Source organism: Alexandromys fortis, unplaced genomic scaffold (genome assembly GCF_014885135.2).
Source record: "Alexandromys fortis isolate MF-2015 unplaced genomic scaffold, M_Fortis_MF-2015_v1.1 scaffold_68, whole genome shotgun sequence".
NCBI lineage: Eukaryota > Metazoa > Chordata > Mammalia > Rodentia > Cricetidae > Alexandromys > Alexandromys fortis.
The window spans coordinates 3581377-3609268 of NW_026067948.1; the positions used below are offsets into that span (position 1 = coordinate 3581377).

The 27892-nt window shown below is 43.6% G+C and overlaps 1 protein-coding gene across 1 annotated transcript in view; it reads left to right on the forward strand.

Moving 5' to 3' along the window:
* Tnni3k (TNNI3 interacting kinase) overlaps nt 1–27892 on the forward strand; it is a 210929-nt gene that overhangs the window by 107477 nt on the left and 75560 nt on the right. The window contains exons 18-19 of the mRNA XM_050149480.1: nt 27075–27127; nt 27426–27478. Of these exons, the coding sequence (XP_050005437.1) occupies nt 27075–27127; nt 27426–27478 (106 nt within the window). The remainder of the gene's footprint in view (nt 1–27074; nt 27128–27425; nt 27479–27892) is intronic.

Genomic DNA, 27892 nt, shown 5'->3' on the forward strand with positions numbered 1-27892 from the left:
TGAAGATCAGAGTCTAGTTATCAATAGAGCCCAGGCAGTGGTGGCTCACACCGTTAATCCCAGCACTAAGGAGTTGCATGTTTTTAATCCCAGCACTAGGGAGATAGAGACAGGAAGGTATAAGGCTGGGTGGAGAGAGGAATATAAGGCTGGAGGAGACAGGAGCTCACCATATTCAGTCTGAGGACTAGTAGAGATAGGATGCCCCATTCGGTCTGAGGATTTGGCAGAGGTAAAATATCTCTCTAGTGGCTGGTTCCTTTACTTCTCTGATTTCAGTATTAACCCCAGTATCGGAATCTGCGTTTTTATTATTAAGATCAATTAGAAATCATGCTACAAAAATCCTCAGTAAAGGGTCCATCAGTAAGAGGGTACAGATGCAAATTATTAAAAATTCAATAAATAATTCTACTATATGCTTTCTTATAGTATTGTTCCACACATTTGAAAAAAGAAGAACATAAATATGCATAGCTCATATCTATCTAATCTGCCATCTGGAAAAAGCCGAACGTGAGTCCAGATTGAGTAGTCAGATGCACTTCTGAAGCTGTAAATGGCAAAAACTCACTCAGAGCAGTTTAAGCAAAACAAAAAATAGTTTCCATTTAACGTGACTCAGAAATGCAGAAGCAAATGTGGGCGCACAACAAGACCTAGGATTCCGAATGTCGCCATGCAGACTGCCGTCAATGCTCGGCTTTCCTGCCTCATCTCTTTCCGGCCATTGGCATCATCCCCAGGTCCTAGCATGCAGCTGATCTTTTGTAGAACCTGGTCTTCTGTTTACACATAACAGCACATGCCACACAGCTGGCCGAGCTGTGTGCATACTCATTCCTAACTCTGTCCTGAACAATCTGTGAACGACCGTGGAATCTTAGTTCTACTGAGAGGAGGGGAGATACCCAAGGAAAACTAAAAATCTATACTTTCATGCTAAACAAAAGAAAACAAAAACAGCTATCCAAATGTGCAGGCCAAGCAGTAACTCCAGCAGCCCCCAAGGGATTGGGCAGGTGGATTGGAAATCACTCCAGGAAAAATTGTAGAATGGCAGAGATGTTTCCTGGCCATGGTGCATTATTCACAGATCAGTAAGAATCCCTTATGCTCTGTGGAAGGAGATTCCATTCTGATTAAGACAGGGGACTGGTCCATAAGGAGCCATGAATCTACAGGAAGACAAAATTGGCTTGCAATAAGCTGAGCACAGGGAAGAAGCAGAAGACATAACAGACTTCACACAGAGACTGGGGAGTGGTTCATAGGTTGTGGCCAGTGGGACTTCAAGAAATACGAACGCATGGCTAGAAAACTAAAACTAACTAAAGCTAAACTAGGCCGATCCAACCACGTGGTAGAACACATAGACGCTCCCTGTGGAGCTAGGTGGAAGGTGCAGGAGGGCAGGAGGTGGAGTGGCACTGGAGACACCGCAGGCTTCAGCACTGCTGGGCCGAGGGAGGCTGGAGTTTGGAGCAGTGTGGGGATTTATACGAGATCCTCACTGACATCCCGGACCACTCAAATGAATGCTCTCATGCTCCACAAACAGGAGAAGAGTTGATTGAAGGGTAGGGTGGACTTACTAATGCCTTCTGCCGAGAGAAAGAGTGGGAAAAAGCTCAGCTCATTGCAGAGACATCTCAGGGAGCCCAGGTCTGGAGCCTTTCAATCTCCTGATGCAAGAAAAGGAAGGGTGTGATGGTCCCAGGGATTTTAATGCCTGAGAGGGTCTCAGAGGAGGTGACTTTGCTATCTCCTAGCTAATGGAGGTCAAAGGAATCAGGAAGTTATGGAGTCCTAAAGCCAAGATTTACTTTTTTTCCCCAACTCCTGGCAGTTGATAAATGTAATGCTGAAAAGCAGAGTCTAAGTTACTCTCTCACTGAGAGAAAGTGAGCTCAGCTTGCACGGAAGCCTTCTTCCACACTAATGTAGCTTGTATGGAGTGATAGACAGATATCCCTGTGTCAGCCATTTCTCTTGCACACACACATACACACTGTGGTGCAACAAATGTCATAATTTTCATGTCCTAATAAGATATTTTAATTGTATGCATAGCCAAAAGTAAAATGTTTTAAAATTTTTTATTTGTTGTTTTTGATCCTTGGCTCTCTCCCTCATCCCATTGTTCCTCACAGGGGTGCTGGTGCTTTGTATGTGGAACAGTGTGTGCCTGTCTGACTTGGATGCAAAGGAAAATCCATATAAACAGCTCCCCAATTGTTTGGGGATGCCTGCCATTCAGTCAGAGGGAAGCCGAACATTCTGCACTCTAGACGAACACCTTGGACAAGAGCAGCTAATGAGTTCCAGAGGGGGGATAGTCTCAGACTGCTGCCCTCTTTTTCACAAAGGTTCTGGAGTGTCAACTTCCCAAATACAGCCCTCTTATCAGGAGGTTGAAAGGTAACAACAGTTAACCCAGAGGAAGTGGCTAAGTATCCTATAGGACAGGATTCATCTTTCCCACATAAAATCCAACAATAAAGGTTTATGCAGGTACCTTGAGACCTTCTGATGCTGTTTTTGTAGTGAATTCTTCAGCAGGGGCCTTTGCTACAGCCAGGCTTCTGATCATACTCAGGCACCTCATGCAATGTTACCCCCATTCTTATCATTTCTACCGTAGATGGTCCCATAAAATTCATCTGAAGTTTAGTTGTGTAGATTAAGCAGCAAACAATAAGCTTCCATTTTCATCCTTCAAAGTTCTCACCCTTCATATTCTGTGACTTATTTCTTTGTTTGTAATAACTAAATTTGCCCCCCCATAAAGAATTCTCCAAGTACACCTCACGAAGACGGCATGGAATCAAGTGATCCGACTCCCTGGATCAGCAAGCTTCGGTCAGGACTCTCACATTTCCAAGTAGATTCATATAAAACCTGCTTAGTATATTTCCTTCCAGAGGGAGGTGTTCCCAGCAACTATCTAAAGTGGGACTCGCAGGCACCGTTAAAACCATCGTAACCTGCCAACACTAACTTCGGGTTCAATTCCGTACGGCAAAAAACTGGGTTAGACCTCGTTCTGAATTTTCTTGATGCTGGAATAACATTTGCTTCTCTTCTGCACAGCTGCCAAATTTTGAGCATCTCATTACTATCTTAATTAGACACCGTTGACATAAAGTGGCCTTCAAGTCATTCGATCCACAGATTCAAACAAGTGGCATGTATTAGAGGGCAGGGTACTGTGCTAGCTATGGGTACCCAACACCCATGCAAACAAGGTAAGAGTAAATTAGTGAGCCAACCTTTGCAAGGCAGGTATTTGGGTTTCCATGCCCATGTGGATCCCGGGAAGCACACAGCACACCGCACACTCTGGGAATGGCGCCCCTCCTTGAGCCCTCTAGTACTCAGCCATTGAGAAGCATCATTGAAAGACTTGGCTGAGCTCCATGCTAATCACAGTCCCATGGATAATGAAGAGTAGTCGGTTGTTAAGCTCTATGCCTCGTGCTGTGGGCTGCCTGCTTTCTCTGCTCATTACCATTTGAGTGAGGAACAGAATCTTCCCCTGTCTTCTTTATGTCCTTTCTATTTAGTAATGTGCGTCTGTTAAAAGTCTGGCTCCCTCCCCAGTGTCATTCCACTCAAGCTACACTGACTGCTTTGGGCTTCTGACGTTAGGAAATAGACAGAGAATTGAGAAAGACTGCATGTCTCATCTAAGAACAAGGCAGTGAAGAGCCCAGCTCCCTTCCCTTGGCTAAGCTTATATCAGGATCCATACTTCTAATGGCCAGGATAGCTATGCAGACGCACTGCCACAGGAAGCAGTAGCCAAATGCTGCAGAATGCTGCAGAAGTTCTTGCCTGTAGCCCCTGAGGTTGTTCTACTTCTCCACGCATGTGCAGCTACACATGGCTTCATAGCTTACCGTTCTCTTCATCCTTTGGTTATTGTGCCTAATTAGCATGACCGATGTACATACGTCTGCTTTTAAGTCTTTAGGGTGATTTCCTAGTTGTCTTTAACTGTCAGTTTGACAGGCCTAGGGTCACCTTCCTGGGAAGGGGGTGTGTTGCCACCCAGGGTGGGATGAGACCCTCACATCTTTTAACTATTACAATAATCTCCCATGAATATCCTCAAAGGATAATTTGATCTGGGCAATTGAGACTCCCTTCTCAGGTGACCCTAGGCATGGATGGAGCATGACCTGGAGGTGTAAACCAAATTAGCCCTTCCCTCCCCTAAGTAAGAAGCAGCAGAAGCAGGGTCTAGTGGGAGCCACTTGGTCACTGGGTGACCTTTGTAAAGGACTAAGTAATCCTTTTATGTCCTCTCTGCTCCGCTTCTAGGTGTGAGTTTTTCTCTGACACTTTCAGTCATTATCTGCTGTCCCGTAAGAACTAAACCAATTTAGTCACAACGCTGCCTTTGAACCCCTGGAACTGTGAGCTAAATCAACCTTTCCCCTTTCTATTTACTTGCTGCGTGGATTTCACGATAGTCACATGAAGCTAGCTGGCGCGTCCATTCCCCCTCACTCCCAGCTGGGAAAGCCCTTATTCCTAGGAGTGCTGACAAAGCACTTTGAAACCCTCTCATGCCTATGAGTTCTCTGGCTTTTCTGTCATATAACTTCTGCTCTTGTTTGGCGATTGCACTGAACCCAACTGGTATATCTAGAACATGACTGGCTTAAACGTTGGTATACTTAGTCACATCTACACAGACTTTGTGTCTCTGGTTTTTGTTTGCTTTTATATTTCCAGTGTTTAGTGGACATTTTCAAAGGTTCTAGTTAAGGTACAGATATCTTTAGAAAGTTGACCTGCCTACCAAGACAAGCCATTGCTGAGTGGCCATTTGGTCACTGCCATCTGCCAGAGTCATTGCAGAATCTCTGCTTCTGCTCTGGATTGCAATCTAGCCCTCAACACAACATACATTCCACTCTCTCTGGCTCCTCTCTCTCCATTCACCACCGGTAGATCTTGGTGAGAACACAGTTCTGTCAGAGCCTTCTAGTAATAAAACAATTGTCAATCTGAGCTGGTTTTGAGCCAATGATGGCTCAAGATTAGCACATATATTGGATAGCACGCTATTCCAGGAAAGCCATGGACGAGGGAGATCAGATAGCTGGAAGGTTTACAGATAGTGCTGTCCTTCCCCTCTCCTTCCCATTGGAACTGAGCACTCTGTGCAGATAATGTAACCTTTAATGGCATGGAGAACATGTCACGGGCTTCTGGAACATACACTCAAACCTTGGCTTCACTGGGTTTTTTTGGTCTGATTTCCCCACTCACCCATTCTCTCCAGGCAACCCAATATGTGACCTGTCTTATCCTCCCACAAGCCAAGCCCCCAAAAGATAATCTCCTTAATTGCAAAAGTTGATAACACAGTCACCACACACACACACACACACACACACACACACTCCATGGAGGACACTCATTAGAGGCCCGTTACCCATTGTTCATCAATCATACAAGTGAGTCACAAGCCAAAGGCCAGGGATGTTAAATCCTTCTGTGAAGCACACTAACCAAAGCTCCAGAGTGAATGCTTGACTTCCACATGACAACATTCAGCCTGATGATCGATAATATGGCCTTCATAAGAGTGTAGTCTTGTGTTCTCACTAGCCTCTCAAATCTATCTCTGTGGACATCTTCAAGAAAGACGGCACCAAGTGCTGCCAGATGCTGCTCCAGCAAATAAGACTGCGCAGACACAATCTGTAACTCATACATTGTGCTGCGAGTCATTGCCTCCTCTCCGTGGTCTCCTAAGATCAGAATGACTCATTGGTCACGAATGTAAACAGGGCTGAGAGGTTAGGTCATCATAGCATCACAGGAGGAGTAGAAAGCAAGGCTGGGAAAGTCCAGACCCAGTGTTCAGGACCATGAAGGAGTTAGTTCACACTCAACTCTTAATTGCTACGGGACGTGAGTAAACATTCAAGGAAAACAGCCACAGGGCTATGAACATAGCTTAATTGAAAACTTCCCTGACTTTCAAGCATTAAGACCAGATAAAATGGTGCAGGCTTCTAATGCAAGGCTGGGGAGACAGGTGGGTACCTATAACCTGTCTAGACACACTAGATAATTGGTTAGCCCCAGATCCCACAGACTCTGCCTCAGAACATAAAGTGCTTGGCTCCTCAAGAATGACACAAGAGGTTGACTCCTGCCCCCCACTCACACACTTGTGTGCACACCTGTGCACTGAGTGCACATGCATACCTCCACATACACGCACACAAACTGATCACTATTAGAAGCCCAGTTTGACTGGGTTTCTCACTCTGGTGACAGGGAGCCACCACGCCTCTGTGTTCCACGTGGCACGCTCCTCTCTCTAATCTGTGTACCGTGCTTCCTAAATCCTCCTTTTAAACATGCAAAGTAAGTCTGGATTGTTGGAGTTTTTCTACTTGACTACTATAAATTACCTTGATTATTTTACTTCCTATTTTTGGTTGTATTTGTGCATATATCTCATCTGAATACATGTTTTTATTCAGGTATGTCTTACAATTCTTTAAAAATCATTCTTTTCTTAGTATTTGCATATTTTAGTTACCTCCCTGTGAAATACATGGACACGGTTTCAAGATTCCAGCTCATTCAGTGAGTGCTTGTGGAAATTCTGATCACCACACATTGTTTTCAGAAGTGTTTGGCCCTTGATCTAAATATGCTAAGGCCAAAACAGCAGTTGAGATCAGGGGTGATGATATGCCTACTCTCAAAACTCAAGAGTCGGAGGCAGGACGATTGCCACAAACCAGAAGAGATCCTGCTTTACCTGGTGATTTCCAGGCTACGTCGTAACACTCTATCTCAAAAATAAATAAATAAGTAAAAAAAAAAAAAAGCACAAGCAAAATTCTAAAAGTAGTTGGATAGGACTATCTTAAAGGATAAAAGACAAAATAGGTGTGTTTCAAATGATTCTTGACTGCTGAGTTTGGCAGATGAGCTAATTCTGCCAAAATATAAAAATCCAGGTTCCTAATCACATCAATAAAGGGACTTTTTACTTTGTAATTTTGTTTATCCACTTACAGAATCTGACATCAAAATATCAAACTTAAGTGACTATTAGCACTCAGTTTCTTCTTCCAGTGCTGTAGAGATAGCACACTCCCAGAGAGGTTTATTAATTTCCTCCAAATTTGGCTAATTAGTGCCAAACTGAACTGAGAACCCATACTGCCCAGACCTCAGCCTCAGCCCGCATCTCCCTGTACTTCATGTTCTCTCTTTGTGAGTCTGGAAATTTTGATGAGAAAATCATGTTCTGTCCCTTGAGATATACAGTATATTTATTTTGTAACAATTTTAAAAAGCTAGTTTCAGTCCTTATTCTATCATATACCTCAGGCTATACCATAATCTCTTTATCAATCTTGCTTCAACCCTCATCTACTCTTTCTCTGTGACCTCGTCAGCTGCAAAATTAAGCCAAGGAAGATTAGAAATATATACTTGGCATCTCTGAAGAGAATAAAAGGTAAAATCCTGGCATTCCTTCAAGATGCAGTCGTGTAATGGGAAGATGATGAGCTAACTGTCAGAAGCCAATGGGGAACGTGAATTGAGATTTATTCTTTGAAGGCCTAACTGTTCTCTTATGGTGCTCTCAGAAATCAGGAGTGTTTTATGAGTGAGCACAGCCTGAGCCCGGCTTTGAATGATCTCACCGCGTTTCAAACAGACTGATTCTCTTCAGTGTTCACTCCTGTCCTGCGGCGATCAAGACGCTTTTGAGAAGAAAAGATTTTTCTCCTTGTCAAATGGCAGTTATTGTGGAAGGGATTTCTGTCGGTGCAGTTGTGCCGAGAGCTGTACATTGCATGCTAAGTTTTGGGGTTGGAAAAGTACAAGTAGTCGCGCATGCGTCAATTTCACACCATAAAATTGACGTCGCCGGCAAAGGCCCCTCTGTGATGCTCTCACCCCCAGGCGTTTGCGATTTTAATATGTCATAACATATTATATCTGAAGATTTTTTTCAATGGAAGATAACAGTGCGGCTATTCCATTAGGTAATGAGCATGGCTGTAACTCCTGAACAGGTGAGGTTCTATTTAAATGCTAATTACCATCTTTTCAAAGCGTTTGGAATGCAGCTAAGTGTGGACACCCTGATTAAAAAAAACCTTCTCTTTTAAAGGAAGGATAATAACACGGGCAAAACTCACTGGCTTTTGTAGGCATCAGCCTGAGAAAATCCTCAATAAAAGGTCCTTATAGGAATGTAGCCAAAAAGAGGTCTTGCTAGTAGATCGAATAGGGAACAAATGCATTGTATGCATTGAAGAAAGATTCTCCATCACACACATTAACACTTCTTGTTTCAAAATAATGAATTCTGCCAGTTTAGTCACTTATGAAATGTCCCTTACTCTCTATCTAGTATGTGTCCTTGACCTAAAGGAAGCTAATGTAGATAAAAATCAATCCCTTCCCTCTAGAAACTAGAAGGTAGCTACGGTAGTTGGAGTGAGGGATGCCCCACATAGGCTTGCGTGTTGGAACGTTTGTTCCCCAGTTGACCACTATTTGGAAAGGTTCGGAACTTTCAGATTGTGGAGCCTTGCTGGGGTCAGGGAGGATTTGAAGATTTATGGCTTTGCCTCCATTCAGTTCAGATTCTCAACTTCGTCTCTGTACCTGAGATGTGATCTCTCAGTTTCTGGTTCTAGGTACCTGCTGCCATTTCTCTTCCAGTGATAAAGAACTATAAACAAAAAATATACTTTCTTCTTTAAGTTACTTCTGGTCATGATGTTTTATCTCAGCTACAGAAAAGTAATAATACAGTATGTAAAGAACAGAAGCGAGTAATTATTCAAAGGAAAGAATATGAAAGTTGAGGGATAACAATAAAATAAGGAAGTAGGCATTAAGGAAGAAATGGAGATGACTTGTTAGATCATCTTCATTGTCAACTTAACATGGAAACACTTATGGGGGTGTTTCTGGGACAACAGGAAAGTCTCATCCTGAAAATGGCTGACACCAACTCCTGAACTGGAGTCTTGAACTAGATAAATAGGAGAAAGCGAATCAGATTAATAGGAAAAGAAACCATGATTCATCTCTCTCTACTTCCTGATGCAAGCACAATGTGACTGGATGCCTCGCATGTCTGCCAGTATGTCTTCCCTGCATGAGGGCTGCATGCCTTACATCTGAGTCCAAATCAACCCATCCTTCTTTAATGTGTTTCTAGGTACTTGGTAGCGGCAGTGAGAAAAGCCACAATACAGAAGGTAGACTTGAATCTGATCTTGAAGGATGGGTAGAGTTTATTCACACAGAGACATAAAGGGGAGGCACAGTCCAGATGATGGGGCTGGGTAACTTAAAATGTTGCTTTCCCTTCTTGACCAAAGCTTCTAACAGCATTGCTGTGGATTGACAGCGGCTGTCTATGAGTTCCAGACAGCTGGTAGACCATGTATCTGCATCCTTTCTCTTTTCAAGTTTCTATCTGAAAAAAAATAGTTTTAAAAAATTTAAATATGTGCTGTCTTTAAGAAACAAATAAACAAAAACGGAAAACACACTGTCTGGACTCTCCCTCCTCCCACAGATCATCTCATTCCTTGAGTCTCTGCTGTGTCCAGCAATTGAGGCTTCCACCTTGTTTGTCCATTTAAATGTTTTTTTGCAAAGTGATATCTTGACTTTCACTCAAATCTCAGTTGCTCATCTTTGGCACAGGTTTTGCTTCTGAGTTCTAGTCTTCCCCATCCCATTACCTAGTTGACATTTTTGCTCTTATGTTATAGGTCATTGTCACTGTGACCAATGTCCAAACAGAACAGCTTATAAGGAGTGTGCTTTGGCCACAGCTCTAGAATGACACATGTCCATCATGGAGGGGAAGACATGGTGGCAATACTTCTGTCCATCAAAGAAGGAACATGAACAAGAGACTTCCCATGTCATGGCAGTGTAGAGAGCAGGGATGTGGGCAGTAATGAGTGTCAGAGATAACCTTAACAAGCCTTACTTAATTGACCTAATTTTGTCAGAAAGGCCCCCCTTCCTAGAAGCTATGGAACAAAATGGAACTACCAGTTGAAAGACCCGTGAGTCTTCCATAAAGGTGACCAAATTTAGGAAACCCGAAAACTACTCATCATGGAGAGAAGACATTGCATACAGGTGTAGTGAGATTGTCATTGAGTTAGCAACAGCCATATGTATTATTCTTTAAAAGCTTTAAAACACTTTCAAAGTCTCCAGAGTAAAATCTTTGGGGTAGAATAAAATAAAAAAGTTTAAAAAAAATCTGTAAGAAAAGACACAAGCTCAATGCACATATCAAAGAGACAAGAGTTTCCACAACCTTGTCCAACATCCCAGGGAGGCATTTTGTTTGTGCCATATTGCATCCAGTCCAGTTCTCATTCAGCTTAAAATAGCACCTTTCCCCTCCGTTCTGAAAAGGGTAGTGCAAACAGGCACGAAGAGATGTCTCCTCGTACACTCCCGTTCTGTGTACCCTTCAAGGCTCCCTGAACCGTAATTCTGATTCCACAATCTTAGTTGGCCATTCTAGGTCATGAGTCAAGGTTCCCAGGAGAATAAGGCACCATGCATGAATGAGCCTTGGCTCTGATGTGGACTCAGAGGTGGAGAATAAGAGGCAAAGTCCCAGCCAGGCACTCAGTGTCCCAAACTTATTTAGGGAGTACTGCTCAATCTTATTCCTCCTTGGTGGCAATTTAATTCAGAGTTCTCAGTGCTGACATGAATCTTCAATAAGTTATTAAGAGATATTGAATTCCACGAGTGTTTTCAGGAGGAGCTTATTGTAGCACAGTGTACATTAGCTATCTTTATTTGAATGTTAAATGTTATGAAACTGGCAATTTTTCAAGGCAAAGAACGTTGCTCATAGTGTTACAATGTAAACAGAGATGTAAGTTTCATGGCTTGAGTTAATCCTTCACTGAAATAAGGTCTAGTACTGAGGACTTGCCTTGCAGCCTGTCATGGTTTTTACAGAAAACACTATCCAAAGGCTCACGTGTTTGAACACTTTATCCCCAGCTGGTGCCAATATCCGGGGAAGTTTGAAGCCTTAGAATGTGGATCCTAGCTAGAGGAAGCAGGCATGTGTCCGTAAAGCTTGTAGTCTGTCTTTATTTTACTTCCTGTTGATTCTCTTATTCCTGAGTGGGTGACATGATGAGACCCAGTTACCCCACAACCTTGTTAACACAGCTGCCAAGTTACTGCTGCCACCATTTCTTCTTCGCCCTTCTGGGCTGTTTCTCATAAAACCATGTAAGTCAGAGCGAAGTCTCCCTTTCTTACATTGCCTTTGCCAGCTCTCTGGTCACAGGCACAAGTAGGTTGAAATGCGCAGTCCTGCCCCACAAACAATCTTCTGAATCCTACTCTTTTTTTTTCTTTTATGTATTTTTTGACAAGGTTTCCATGTGTACCTTTGGAACTCGATCTTTAGACCAGGATGGCCTCAAAATCACAAAGATCTGCCAGCTCTGCGTCCCAAATGCTGGGATAAAATGGTGTGCTCCAGCACTGTCCGGCCTTCCTCTATTCTTATAGGCACTTCAGCAAACCACTAGGCTTATGGTAAAATATAAAATGAGAGAAATGGGTTAAATTTAAGAGGTAAGAGGTATCTAGAAATATGCCTGAGCCATCAGTTAAACAGTGTTGTAATTTACATACTTTCTATGTGAGTATTCATGTTTGGGCAGCTGGGAAACCGAGCACAGTCTCTGTTTACAGAAGTGTGTCACTGGGGCTGGGCTTTAAGGCTGATTTCAAAAAGCCCATTCCATCTTAAGCATGTAATTGTAGAATGAAAGGCAGGAATTAATAATGAGGGTTCTGGATGATTCCTGAGTTAGTGTTGACTTTCCTTTCTTGGCCATCATGTCTTATTTGACATTTGCTTTGCCTGAAAGACAGGCAGGACCTGGGAGAGTCTTCCAAGAGGTTCTGCAGCCACCTATAGCCTGCCAAGCTCCCAGAGCCCTCAGCATCAACACACAGCATATGTCACATCCCCAAGGATGGGACACCGCAAGCAGCCTCATGGCCTCCAGAATTCTGGACCATGTTGCAAAACAGCTTCCACAAGCTTCAGTGGGCACTTGCAAGGACAGGCGAACTCTGAGACAGTCCCACATACGTGTCATTTGCAGGGATGGCTGCAAAAAGGGTCAGAGACAAAATGCAGACACTTAGAGGTTGGCCGTGTGTCTTTCATCATTTTCTTTAGAAGAAATTATTTGACTTCAAATCAACATGCCACCTTAACAGGCTGAAACATAGTCTGTGCAGCTTAAGAGATAGATGATCTTATAGATGACCTTATAGACAATCTTATAGACAACCTGAGTTCAGTTCCCAGTACCCACGTCTGGTGACTCAGCACCACTCATAATTCAAGCTTGAGGGGACCCCACACCCTCTTCTGACTGCTGCAATCAACTCTCTTCATAAACACATATGCACAAAAATAATTAAAAGTAAAAATAGTTCTTTAAAAATAATTTTGCTTTTTCTTTTAAGAATGTATTACATCTGTTTGGTTCGTGTGTGTGTGTGTGTGTGTTCGCATGCCATAGCACACATGTGGATATCGAGGATACGTAAGTCTTGGGTGTGAACTAGTAACTATGGCTCTACCTGCTGAGTCATCTATCTCATCAGCTCCATTTGTTTTTTTATATCTTGAATAGACTTTACTTCTATGCATGGTGAACTAGTTATGTATTTGCTTCTAAGTGGAAGGGCAAGTAGTAGAACTTTCTCAAGGCTGTGACATTTAAGGGCTCCATCACCTGCTGTGCCCTACAGCATGGTAAACATAGGCTATGTAAGCAGCCTGCAAAAGAAGAGGACCAGACCTTCATCAGCCCCGAGTCACAAAGGTTTAATCAGTTAAACCTTTAAGTAGTTAAAAATGGCTGATTACCGTTCTTGAGGCGCGTCTAGCCACAGGTGGAGAGCGGAATGAAGGTTCAGCAGCCGTGTTACCTAGAGCTTCAGAATCCTCAGGGTATGAGTCACGTCTTCTTCAGTCCTCGCAATAACCTGACAAAATGGCTCTCACACATAAGAGAAATTGAGATAATGCACTGGGAAATGAGCAGTTTGAGGTAAAATGCTTTTTAAAATATTTATTAATAGAACTGGACCACAGCTGAAATCCTGGTTTTCTGAGTCCTCTTCCCTTTCTAGTACACAGCAGCCTGCTGAGTGCCATAATTTAAACCAGAAAGAATTGTGACTTCACAGTGAGATCCTGGAAGGCAGCACAAGGCGTTAAAGCCCATTACTAAGGGCAATAATGCGGACATTGACGGGTGAGCTGGCAGGTATAAGGACATAGGATGGACCCAGAGGGGAATGTGCCGGACACTCAGAGTCACACCGTAGCCTTCACCCCCGGCACTCAGACATGGCCGCCTTCTCAGTCCTTCACAAGTTCAGCATTCTAAAGTCTCGGAAATGGGCAGTGACCTGGAAGTCAGAAAGGAAGCAAGAGCCTTGTCTTAAAGGAGCCAAGCTATCTTCCCAATGGAGCCAATATAGTCCCTTGTTAAGAATCAAGAAAGACCTGTTTGAGCTGGAAATGGTCGCACAGCCCGAATCCTGTGGAGGTAGCGCGCCATCTAGTGTTTAGAACCCTGAAGTGCAGGTACACCTGCTGGAAGACCCAATCTTTTTCTTTCTTTTTTCCTTTTTTTTTTCACTTATTATTTTTTTTTAAAGAAAACAAACTATCTTTTTTGTTTTACATACTAATCCCAGTTCTCACTCCCTCTCCTCCTCCCATCCCCTCTACTTAGCCTCCCCCACCCCACCTCCCAACCACTCCTCAGAGAAGGTAAGGCACAGTGCTTTGGGGCAGGTTCAAGGCCCTCCCTACTATATCTAGGCTAAGCAAGGTCTCCATCCAAAAAGTCAGTACAAGCAGCAGGGATAAATCTTGGAGCCACTGCCAGTGGCCCCGCAGTCTGCCCCAGCCACACAACTGTCACCCACATTCAGAGGGACTAATTTGGTCCTATGCAGTTTCGTTCCCTGTCCGGCTGGAGTTAGTGAGCTCCCACTAGCTCCGGTGGACTGTTTCAATGGGTGAACCCATCATGGTCTTGACCTCTTTGCTTATATTCTCACTCCTCCCACTCTTCAACTGGACTTTGGGAGCTCACTCCAGTGCCCCACTGATGGTCTCTGCCTCTGTCTCCATCAGTAGCTGGATAAAGATTCTATGGTGATATTTAAGATATTCATCAAAGACTCAGTCTCTTAAGATGATTTCAACCTAATTCTCTGCTCACTGTAGAAGGCTGGTTGAAGCAATCGCCTTCTGAGTGAAAGATTAGGAATGAGTCCTTTCCCATCATCAATCCTTGAAGACTCACTTACTGTCCGCTTTGCCGTCTTTAGTCTGTCTATGTGGAACCAACTACTTCATTTTACTACTATGGTGTTCATTCCTATTACTTATCTCCTCATTGAGGAAACACTATGCCAACAGGCTTTGTCTGTTGAAGTTTTGTTCTCAGGGATCATTTAATTTAATCTTTACCTAACACTCACCGTATGAAAGGAGAGGAATTTGAAAACTGATACATTAATTTTTTCCCCAAATCTGCTTTAAAAAAAAAAAGGAAACAAATAAATAAACAGAACTGGCATTTGAGCCCAAGCTATCCAAGTCTGGACCCAGACCTATTCAGTACTCCACAACACTGTAACCAGACTGCAGGTGCCAGGGACAGGGCATCCCAGCCCATCAGCACTGGGTCATAGTCTATCATTCTCTGCTGTCTTTGCGATGGGGGTCTCTTGTTAAACCTGGAGCAAACCCTCAGAGGTAATCCTGTTTCTGTTTCCCACAGCACTTGGGGACACTGGCATTCCCGCGGGCACATGCCAGGCTTTGGATGTGGGCGAAGGGATCCACACTCAGGTCCTGAGGCTCGCACAGCAAGCACACTGAGCCTCTGAATCCACTCTCCAGGTCCACCTGTTCCATTCTCTCAATTTTTCTAAACACGATTGCCGTGATTTATTATTTCGTGTCTCAACTTAGCTCCTCCGCTCATATCCCGCAAGTTCCCTCCAGCGCCAAGACCTCCACCTCTCTTTCCCCTCCACTCCCTTCTTTGACTTCCCCCTATTTGATCCCTATTTATTTTTATTCTCTCTAATCCAGACTTTTCTCTTAGGCCCCACATCTAATGCTTCCTGCTGTAACTCTTTTATTTGTAATTCTCACCATGATAACATTATCTATTGCCTCCACTAAGTCAGTGTTTAAAGCAAACGTTCCTGAGTTAACACAGCAGATCCGGTATGGTTTCTAATTCAATTCAACTTTTCAAAAAAAAAAAAAATCCTGCATGGACCTGTGGGAACGTGTGTGAAAACGCAAATGAATTCAGAAGAAGGCAACTCAGTGAGAATTCTGATTGGGAATCTGACCCCCTTACCAAGCGTGTGGCCTTAAGGAAGACATTTTTCAGCATCAATTCTGCAGCTGTCCCAAGATATACTAACACAACCTTGTAAGATGACCATGGAGCTTCTGAAGACTGACTCAGCAGGAAGAGCCCTGCCCTTGCAGAGGACCTGTGTGCCTTGCGCCAACATAGTGGCTCACAATCACTAGTAACTCCACTGCCAAGAGATCCAGTGCCCAGTTCTGGCCTCCCGGCTTCCGCACTCATGTGATACATAAAGACCATGCCTCCTTCTGAGTGGGAAAGGTCTGCAAAGTGCTGTTTCCTACTAATAAACAAATTCTAAATCACCTGTGAAAGGGGATAGTTGCCCTCTGTTGAATTGAAATAGGCACGGAAAACACAAGAGATAGAGATGATAATATGTTCTAGAAACATATTTTGTAGAACATGAGAACACTTCATGAGGGGGTTAAAGAAGAGGGCGAAACAAGGATTGTTCTGTATGTTGATTTTGTGACTTGAATAAAGCTGATGTTAGGCGACAAGAGACCAGGAGTCAGCTTCAGCCAAGTGTTCCATGGTACGAACACCAAAACACCTGGAGATAGCTCCAACAGCTTACCAGAAGGATTTGAGGGCACAGTCAGGGACGGAGCAACTGTCACGGGGTGAAGAGAGCAGATCATGAAAGATGTCAATGCAGCAAACCCTGCAGTACTGCTGGAGAAGATTCTGTCACTGGGAAAAGGTAACAAAGACTTTCTGCTGGTCACATCCTAAAAGCTTCTTGAGTTGCTGGAAACTGCCTAATCCTTGACCAAGGAACAAGCACCTTTCATCCCAGCATTCTGCATTCCGCATTCCACCCTGGAGGCAGAGGCAGATGGAGCACTTAGCTCAGGCCAGCCTGTTCTACAGAATGAGTTCCAGGGCAGCGAGGGCTACACAGACAAACCCTGTCTTGAAAAACCAAAACCAAAGTGAAAAATAAAAATATAAAAGGTACAGAGTGGCTTACAAATGTTTTTAATAACCCGGGGAAATAGGCTATATTGTAAGTCCTACGTTGTCTTTCCTATCGCGCCTACAGCAACAGAATGATCTGAAAAGAGAGCGTGTAGTAATTGCTGAACCTAAGAGTGAATGCAGAGGCACATATTCAGTTCGGACCCATTGGTGGGAATTGTGTTTCTCGGAGTGGCTTTAAAAAGCAGGCTGTCCTTAAGCTGGCTCCTAAGACAGGGCTAGGAGTTATCTGGTCAAGAAAGACATGGGAGTCTGGCTAATACTGGCCAGTGGATGGTTACAGAGAGGAGGTGGAAAGCGTTGGACTCAGTCTTCATCTTTACTATAAAGGTGAATTGTTTGGAAAGCTGTCTCTTGCATACTATCCAATCACAGACTTGAAGTCAAATAAGTGTCCTTCAAATACTTGTTGGAGAAATGTTGACCACAGAGAAACCATACCCATAAGACTGAAGAAGGGAGGTTAACGTTGTCGATCCGACATGGTTGACTCACAAACGTAAATACTTACAAAAAATATAAAACAACAATCTTGTAAGAACAAATTTCAGAATTCCATTCTAAAGAGTTTACGGATAGATAGACACCCAAGCATGTAACCACCACGTGAAACTTCCCTGGCTCTCTCTCTCTTTCTTACCTGTATTCCTCCAGTATCAGGAAGACATTCTGAGGCAGGAATGGTAGAACATGTCTTTAATCCCAGCGCTTGAGAAGTTTAGGCAGGAGGATCAAGAGTTTATGTTCATCCTCATTTAAATAGTAAATCTGAGGTCAGCCTGACCTAAATAATATCATATCTCACCACCCCTGGACAAGAAATTTAAAATAATTTAAAATTATTACCTGACTCATAATTCTAGTTTCGGGGGGTCCTATAATCTTACTGATCATAAATGACATGATCTGAGAACCAGGAATAGAGTCAAGCAGGCTTATGAAAAAGAGGAGTATTCATTTAGAGGGGAAATGGAAGTGGCTCTAACTTGGAGGGAGCAGCATATGCAGAGGGAAGAAGACAGGAAGAAGGAGCCTGAGTTATTCAGAGGACAGTCACACACTCCAGCCCTCAGCCACCACAGCCCTTAGCTTACATCCCTGTGACTAATACCCCTGCCTCAGGAACAGACTGCGTAGTGTCTGCAAAGAAATCCACAGTGCATCTTCCTGACAGCTGCAGAGACACTGAGTGGCTCAGTGAGTCTATAAAGCATATACTTGTCCACTCTCTCTGAATTCTCCAAGTGCCCTTGATGGAAATCCAGTGAGAGTAAGTACATTTTTAACCTGTGTTCCTGTAGAAACGAGAGCATTAAGCTTCCCTGTGTTTGCTAGGCAAGGATGAAGGTACCATGGGGAAAGCATCCAGGTCAAATACTCCAGTAGGCAAACAGTTTTCTCTCCCAAATCCTAATCCTTGTTCCTAAAGAGCTGCATACAAATTCCCCTGAAGCCAAAACTTCTTAAAGCCACTTACTTGTGGAGGCTGCGGAGAGGTGGGAGGACACTCCTTGAAGGTGAAGCTGTTTAAGAGCAAGGCCTCTGCTGGCCAGCAATAGTGCAGTCTCGCCTTCGTAAGAGTTTGCCCAAGCCTAGGGCTGCTTCACTCAAGCACGGGAAACTGAATTTGCTGATAAAGCCCCGCTGCTTCCCAAATGCTAATTCTATGAATTGCTTCCGTCTGCTTAAGGCATGTGTGATGCTGTTATAATACAGTCACCCAGGGTCTTAGGGGTGGGCTTCTTTTCTCTGCTGATACAAAGAATATGCAGGCAGGAGAATTCAACATTCATTCAGGTTTTATTGAAGTCAAAAAAGCACACAGAGTCAGAGGGACGGAATCAGGGCCAAGAATCTGAATTGTCTGGTGGAGCCCAAACTTTCGTATGTTTAGGGGAAAATTGGCTTCCTTTTTCCCTCAAAATTGGCCAACTGGGGCTAGAGAGAATATCAAATAGTCCAGACGGAGAAGGAGATGTTGGTTGGTTCCTAGCCAGACAGTAGTTTACCTCCTATGGGAGGTTTGAAAGTTCTCTCACCCCCAGTACTTCCCTCTGGCAGAAGGAATAGCAGAAAGATGGCTATTTCAATGTTGAAGAGAAAAGCACATTGATCTACCTAAAACCTCTTTCCCTGTCTGTCTGCCTTCTGGGATCCATCTGCCTCCACTCTCTCTGGTACAGCAACTTGTAATGAGAGAGCCCGGAAAGTACCACAGGGACTGTATGGAGGATGTTTGTTAGACTCATTGTGCTCATGGTTTTTGTTTGTTTGTTTGTTTTGTTTTGTTTTTCTGTACAACCCAGGGCTATCTGACTAGGGAACTGTGCCTCCTACAGTGGGTTGGACCCTTGTGGAACAATTACTAATCAAGACTGCCCCTCAGTTAAGACCAGATCAGTAAACCCCCTCAAATGAGATTCCATGCAGAGATATCTCTTGGCTATGCCAAGCAGTCAGTGAAAGCTAAGAAGGACAGCTTCCACTTCCTGGATAGCTTTTGCAGCACATGTCACATGATGCCGTGACCTTGACATTTCCTACCTGCAAGTGTTGTTCTAGAACACCTAGGCTCCCTCTCAAACTTGGACTTGAACTTCTCTGGGAAAGTTGATGTCTTTCACGTTTCTCCAACTATGAGTTCAGAAAGGAGATGAGGAAACCATGTTCAGGTCAAAGTGGGTTTTTTTTTAATTATTTCGGAATGCTAACTTTCTTTTAGTAATCAGACCAGCTAACCTTTCATTTTACATAAATAGATACCATTGATTATTTGCCATTTTCTTCATTCTTTACATTTTTGACCTATGGACTTTGCACAAAAAGATTCTTGCATTGGCTGCTCAAGCCTTCCAAATTTAGGTTTCCTAGACCCCTACCTGAGTTCAGAAGTCCCTGTTCATAGATGATCCCAGTGTGCTGAAGTATGCTGGATATAAAGAAAATGCAGACAAGGCAATGTCTCTTAGCACCCCTCCTCCCTGTCTTCATTTCGGAGAAACCTTGTGTGAGAAACTCTCGGCTGTCATTTGTGGAATTCCCTAACAGGTCCTTCAGAATTCAAGAATGTTCCACTTTATGCCTTTGTTCCTAATAGTCCCCATAAGACTAATCTCTGTTAATATGGCCAAGAAATATCATTTGCTCAAAGCTGGGAATAATCATTTGCTGACTGTAGGGTACTTACTCACTGACTTCCCTCAACTGGGTCACATGTGGATCTTTAGATTATCTCAGTTAGAAGGGTCTCCCACTTGGATTTCATGGTCTGAGCAAATGTTGAGTGAAGAGGATGTGTTTTTTTACATTACCCTCAATAAGCAGGTTGAAGTATGATACAGATCTCATAATCTATATCTTCAGTCCCACTGGCATTGGGACAAATCCAGGGGCTTTGGAGTAAGCTTTCAAATATACTTCTACCTACCGACGGAAGTTTGTTTTAGGAGGAGTCAAGGCTCTGCAATCCTTTGCATTTATTGAAGTGCTCCGTTTCCATGGTTTCCAAGAGTTGAGTGGAATTAGGCTTTTGGTGTTTAGAAGTTCATGATTCTGAGCTCTGGGAAAGCTGCTTCTTTCTCACTAAGATTATGTTCGGACCTGTGTATTGTCATCCCTGATCACTTGCAGGCTACCAGACTGTGAAAAAGCTCTTTCTGCAAACCTTTGGAAACAACAAAGTCAGTCTGTTTGAAGCCAAACTAGGTCAGTTTTGCCCTTACAAAAAGTTGCAGAATGATGTTCTATGTAAGCGTAACACTCTGTGTCTTTAAGGGGCAGATAGGGAAACCTAAATTCTGGTTCTCGGGAGCTTGAGAAGAACAGAGGACCCTGGTGAAATAAAATCATTGTAAGGGATTTCCACGAGCTTTACTTACCTTGCAAAAGAACAACAAAGAATTGTTTGGACACAGTAGGAATCCTTGAATGTTGGGGTGCACAGTAGGAATCCTGGGGTAGTTTGTGGGTACAGTAAGAGCCTTTGGTTGTATAATGGTGAGATCCAAAAAACAAACAAGGAGGGATTCAAGAAGGTAACAAAGCCCCCATTGGCTTCTGAAGCAGAGCTCCAGGTTTCTCCCACGGCTGTGACCAGGTTTCTGTGAGCAGCTGGTGTCAGTGACTTTCTGTCACTGTGACTGAATGTCACCAACAAAGGCAACTGCAGGAACAAAGAGTTGATTTGGACGTAGGATTTCAAAGTGATGATCGTAACAGTGGGGGTGGTGAGACAGAAGACGCCCGGAGCAGGAAGCTGAGAGATCACATCTTCAGCCACAAAGCTGGAGCAGAAAGAGGGAACTTGAAGAGGGGTGAGGCCTGAATGTTCAGGGAACCCTGATTGCTCTTTGGGATGATGAGGGAGGGGAACTTGATTGGGGAGGGAAAGGGGAGGCGGCGGTGGGGAAGAGACAGAAATCTTTAATAAATAAATATTTAAAAAAAAAGAAATACCCTTCCCATGGCGTACTTCCTCCAGCTAGGCCATCCTTTCCCATAACCTCTCCAAAGAGCTGTCAACTGGGAAACAAGTGTTCAAATCCCTGATACTGTAGAGTACACTTCTTATTCCAACCACTGCACAGCCCAAACCAAGGGGGCTCCCAAGGGCCCAGCCACCATTTAGCATCTATGAGTACCTGTCAGGGGAGTTCCCAAGTCTACATGTGTTTCTGTGTTACAGTGGAGATCAACCTAGGACTTCTACCACAAAGGGATAATTTAGACATTAGCCACTGCCTAAATAGCTGGAAAGAATAAAGGACTAAAGTGTGTGTGTGTGTGTGTGTGTGTGTGTGTGTGTGTGACACAGAGTCAGGGTGGCAAAGACAGGGACAAAGGCAATCCAAGCCACAAATTGGAGGCACAGCTAGGGACAAAGGGAATCCAGATTGGAGGCACAAAGATATTAAAACAAAGCCATAAAAGAGCAAACATGTAGCTACCAAGAACTCGTCTAGAAGACTCCAAAATAATTTTTTCAAAAGACACAAAGTTACAAAGTAAGTAGTTTTGAATAGTGTTCATATTAAAGGCTTAGTCAGTGTACCGCATTACACTAGAGCCACTGGAAGAGATTCAGGATATTTGGGTCCTGTCTGAGATGACATTCAGCCTGACAGGACCCACGCTCAGTAGGGAGCAGTGTAACCGACTGTGTTGAAGGTCAGGGGGTAGGACTCCTCTGTAAGAAGCCTGTACTTGGAAGAGACCCAGCCATACCCAGGCACTGCAGGCAGAAGAGGTGTGGCAGGCAGGCAGGCTGGCTGGTGGCAGATCCAGGAGTCCTGGCTTAGGGTGTGAATGATGGCTAGTCAGGAAGATGTGTTTGTAAACTAATGACTTTCACAGTGTGATGAGATTGGAAATGAGGCCATTAGGTTTCCCCTGACTTAACCCTTGGATTGCTTTCAGGCCTGCCGGCTGCCAGTCCTTTAATCACGAGTTAATCACCTTCAGGGATGTCTCAGGAAGCTGGTCTGGGAAGCTCTGCTCTGCTACTCTGTTTACTCGTCAGGGCAGTCGTCTCTCCAAATAAGGACTCCGAGAGGTTTTCTGTGGTAACCTTAAACCCGTGTTTTTCAGTAGCAACTGACACAGGCAATTACATGGCTCTGTAACTCAGGAAAAAAAACTAAATTATTATTTATGCATTTTAATGACTTTTGTAAAAGCGCTTGATGGTAGTGGAGGGAGAGGTGCAGTCACCTTGCCCCTTCCAGGATTAACCAAGAACTTCAGTCCAGATCCGGGAGGAAATCAGAACTGGGAAATGGCCTAATAATCAGGCCAGTCTGATTAATAGTGACAATTAGCATTGGGCTACAGCACATAACCAACTGATTATGAATCATTTGAGCACTTTAGATAAATTTTCAATACAGGCAATTATAATGAAAGGACTCCTGATCCTCACATAATGGCTTCATTAAATTAATTCCCTTCTGAGGTTGAAGAAAATTTTCCTTTATGGAAAAGAAACCAGTGAAATTTAGCTTCTATTCATTCTTAGCAGAGAGAAAACTCTTAAAAGATCTCTCTCTCTCTCTCTCTCTCACACACACACACACACACAAAACACACAACTTGAAGACAGCTTACTCTTTTATGAGACTGTTTACACACGCACGTTTACACACACATACACGCACATTTACACACACACACACACACACACCTGCAGACAGTTTACTCTTTTCTGAGACTATGTTACTAACTAGAAAGTCATGAAGGTCATGGTTTCTGCTCTCTCGGCTAGTTGAATGAACTGAATCTTGCTTTGGGTTGTTTTATATTCTGTAAATTGTCTGCCTTGTTGAGGGGATAAAGCTTTGGGTTATAATCTGTGAGGAACGGGCACTTCAAAGAGACAAACACGTCTGTTGTGCAGCAGCATCAGTGTGGCTGGGGGAACAAAGATGGTTTTAGGTGAGGTGACGTCATGCTTTCAGCTAACATCAACAGCCTGGCAAGGTCAGACAGTGGGGATAGCAGGAAAGACTCTCTAGGAGGGGGATGAAAACATCCCACAGTAAAACTGGTTCAATTGGAAGTGAGACCCTGCTTCCCAGACACCCCTTGCCTAGAACATATGAGGCTTTTTTCCTGGACAAAGTGCCTTTATATCTAACCCTCCTCACGAGTGGTCTTCAGGGGGCAGGAAGGGGGAAACGCAGAATTCCCAGCATTGTCCCTTACTTCTAGCTTCGAATGCTGCTGATGGCTGCCAGGCTCTGACACCATTTTAGACCAGCTTCCCATGCCTTTGTTTGTGGAAGCTGATTTCCCTTTATCTGCACATTCCTGGTAGAGCCTTGGCTTCAGCACAGCTTTGGGGAGGAGGAGGGTTTGGTCTATGCCCACAGAGTCCTGCTGGCACAAACTTAGACTACCTCGGTTCCCTTTGACTCGTTACCTCATTGTTGAAAAGATGCACTAGCTCAGTTCCCTTTGACTCATTACCTCATTATTGAAACTGAGTATTTGCTGGTCTTCCTCAGATGCTGGTTGACTTTGACAAGTGAAATTTAACTGTTGGTTCCACCTTTTAGCAATAGAGATGTAGGACATCCGACTTGATCCTCTGATTGTCTTTTCTCACCTGCAACAAAGATTTCAAGTGGAGGCTCCAGTGTGAGGCTTCAGAACTATATTAATTGCAATAATTTGGGGCCAATAGATAGAGCATTTTGTTAGCTATCTCTTATATCTTAACACATTTCCATTATTTTACATTTTACCACAAGGCTTGTGGTTTACTGGCAAGGTTCCAGTGCCTCTGTCTCCTGCAGCACTTACATGGCATCTCTTTGACTCCGCCTACTCTCTCCTCCTCTAGCTGCTTGGAATTCTCGCCTTGCCTTATTCTGCATTGCCATAGGCCCAACGCAGATTCTTTATTGACCAATAGTATTCACAGCATACAGAGGGGAATCCCACATCATATATCCTGTCTTAGGCTCTTCCTAAAAGAGAGTGTCCTAATGACAGTTTGGACCCAGTGTCAGCCTGCCTGGTTCGCAGATGAAAACTTTCCAGAACCCAACACCACATATTTGTGGACGTAGTAGCTGAGTGCTCTTCCAAGCCTCCTTCAAAGCTAATCCCCTTCTTAAGTAGAGCTATTTTCTCTGAAAACATTCATCTTGGTTTTCATGAGCAGGCTATCAATTTCATGAAGATGAGATCCATAACATGTACACTTTGCATCTTCTGGAATGGCACGCTAACAGAAAGCAAGCAAATGCCATGTCTTGAAGGACAGCACATAGGCATGGCTCATAAAATACACACTTGGGAGAAGCGTGTGGACAGGACTCACAAAATACACAGTCATTGACCGCTTTCTACTTGCTGGGGACAGTTCTAACATCTGAGGTGCTAACGCAATGACAAGGAAAGCCAGGTTCACACTCCGCAGTTCTCTGGTCTGTGTTGATACACCGACACTCTGAGCTTTCCACCCTTTCTGTAAGAACTAAGCAAGGTTATCTCTACTCTCTATAAACCTCAGCATTCTCTGGGCGTTGAGTATTCATTTGCAGAGTGATGAGTGGTATTTTGCAAGCACTAAATTATTCCAGGATGTGACCTTGACTCTATCGAAGTGTGGCTCTTGTCTGTGGTAGCAAAGTCTATCTTCAGTATCGTTAAATCTGCTTACTGTAGGTTTTTCTCTTTCCTGTCAGCCAAGTCCCAAGCAATGAGCCATCTTATTCAATATGAAAGCTTGGCCAATAGCTTAGGCTTGCTTCTAACTAGTTTTTATAACCTAGTCATAGTTCTATTAACTTGCATCCTGTTGCATGGGCCGTGGCTGTTACCTTTCCTCCTGTACATCCTGCTTCCTGGCATCTGACTGTACATCTGACAGGCAACCTCCTCCTCCTTCTTCCCAGCATCCTCCTTGCCAAGCTATTGGCCGTTCAACTTTTCATCAGTGAACAAGATTCACTCCATGCCTTCAGATACTCTCCCTCCCCTACTGCAATTCACCAAGCAGACTAGAAGCCAAATGATCTGGTCATACTCAATGCCAAGTTATTAGTCAGGTGTTACTTTTCTCTCAACCATTCCACCACAAGTCTTGCTAGCTGGCGTAGCTATTCTTAGTAACATATATTTACATGAGAATAAATTTGAACTAATGAATTGTGACTATCCAGTGCCCTGGAGTCGTGGCTTTGGTTCTGCAGCACTGCCTCAAGCCTTACAATGGAGAGTCACACAAAGGTGCCATGGTCTTTTCATGCAGTGACCTAGAATAACGTCACTTGTAAAACTTTCCAGGAAATTTATGATGTTCAAGACAAGGCTTCAATTTCTCTTCTCACTCATTAATTGGAGTTAAGAATAAAATAATTCATAGGGGCTACCAATGACTTTACTGTGGCTGGTGGAACTTTGTTCAACATATATTTAAGTGTTCTGGGTGAATGTCTAACACCCACACTCCTTTGACAGGCTGTGGGCTGTGCAGCTAATCTAATGAGCCTTGTGTCTATGTGTGCTCTTCCCATTGGTCTGAGATTTTTTGGTTATAATGACATTGTCCTCATCATACCTACCAATTTGTAATTTGGGGCTAACAATAGCATCTCAGACATTCCAGCTTTGACATGCTCAACTACTCCTATACTCTGCCACCTCTTCTGAAGTTACTCTGAACACACATTAAACTTTAGCATCTATAAAATACATTATGTATAGTCTCCAAGTTCATTCATAACACAAAAGGCTCTCCAGAGTAATCTGCTAGCAAAATGGAGGGAGCATCAGGAAGCATCGCACAAATCACTGAGAATATTCCTATTCTTACTGAGTACCAAAACCAAGATAGCTACCTCCTGACTTGGAAATGCCTCCTACATGAGCCAAACATGGACTCAGCATTAAGGTCAAACAACAAAATTGTATTTCTTGCTCAAGTCTATGTTAGGCAGCCATGTTGATGAGACTTTATAAGCATAGCCTCTCTGGCATTTCTAGGAGAAGCTGCTTCATGGTCCCCTAGCTCTTAAACATCTTTCTGTCTACTCTGCTGCTATGACCCCTGAGCCTTCGGTGTGTGGTGTGTGTGGTCATCATACCCATTGGATTGGGCACCACCTGATCACTAGTTGAGCATTAAAGACAAGCATGGTTCTCAAGAACAATGTGCATCTCTGTGTGCTTCTCCAGGAGTCGCTGCACAACCCAGATCTCTGTGCTGGGGAGGGCTGACCTCCCATAGACTGGCCTAACTTTCATCTATAGCACAAAATGGAGATTTTCTCAATATTATGGGGACAAGTTGACAATACCCCAGGCATACATACTCACCTAGTGTCACGGGATGCTGATGTCTAACTTATTCACAGACATCTACTTTGTACATGGAAGTGATTGACAAGTGTATCATCCTCACATGGTTCTCTTTTATCTTATGCTAAGAACATTTCAGACATTCCCTGATGCTCTTCCTGATGTTCTAGGTTTCTGTGCTGGTTTTAGTGTCTATCTCACTTTCTAAACTGTAGTTTACCTGACATCATTGAACAAGCCTTAGACATACTCTGCTGTATTAAAATGTTATCTCAGGCCCAGGATACCTTCCCTACTTTTCCTTTAAAAATATTTACATGTATTTAGTGAGAGGAGCTGGGGGTATGTACATACACAGGTCACAAAGCACATGTGAAGGCCAGAGGATAGTGTGCAGGGCTGAATCCTATCTGTCCATCACATAGATCCCAGGTTCGAACTCACTCAATGCATACCTCACATGGAAAGCTCACGGTGCCTGAGGTACAGCCAGTTCCATATCTAGCACGTTCCATAGTGTTTCTACCCAGAGCTGCATTTTCAAACAGGACTCTGTGAGCTGAGTACAGCAACTAAGAAGGCCTGTTGACAAGCTTAGATGGTTCGTGTAGAGAGGAATTCTTCACAAGGTCAATAGGATCTAGAACATGACACATTTTGTAAATCCCTTTTCTGAACCAAGAGCATCAGAGTTGGTGCATCTCATCTTTGTGGTAAGAAAATGATGACCTGAGGGAAAATCTTGATAAAACTCACACAAACTCTATTCTTTCCCAGTCACAATATTCTCCTCTACGAGGATGGCCATGCGGTGGTGGCGGATTTTGGAGGTAAGACTCCCAGAAACATACCCCTAAGTGGCAGCCTTTTCTTCATTCACACCTGTTGCCTGATAGTGTACAACAGTTTGGAAACAGACTTCACCCCTTGGTCTGTCTATTTAAATTTCAGATTGAGCTTGCACTTTGAAGGCACTTAAGTTTTCTTCTTTGCTATCAAAGCTGAAAAGAGGAATGTGAAAATTTGGATAAGACAAAGGCTTCCTTGGTCTTTAAATGTTTGCTGTGATCTTGGACTTAGGGTGTGGGACACTTCCTTTGACGTGGACTTGTTTTCTCTTCCCTTTAGAATCAAGATTTCTGCAGTCCCTGGATGAAGACAACATGACGAAACAGCCAGGGGTCTGTGGCTTTCTTGTTCCTCGTTAAACAATTAAAATCTGTAAACTCGGTGTGGGAGGAAGGAAGGCGGAAGTGGCCTTAGCCAGCAAGTCTTGTTGTCTCGGTGTCAGGATAAGGTTTAGGGTTTTATTTTCACAAGACCCCAAAATAATTATTTGAGGGGGTCCCTGTTTAGAAAATGTTGTAGATCTCGGTGAACATATTCCAGATGTAACCTGTAAGCCCCGGCAGGCACTGTCATAGACTTCCACAGGTGATGATGAACTTGTGGAGTGGAAGTACGAACAGGTGACCAAAGCCTCAGCAGTCCCTGCTCAGGACTCGAGGCTCTCCATCAGAATTATCAGGTAGCAAGTCCTGCAGGTTAGCATTAACGCTTAAGCAAAACAAATTACCGAAAACTGTCTCAGTCTG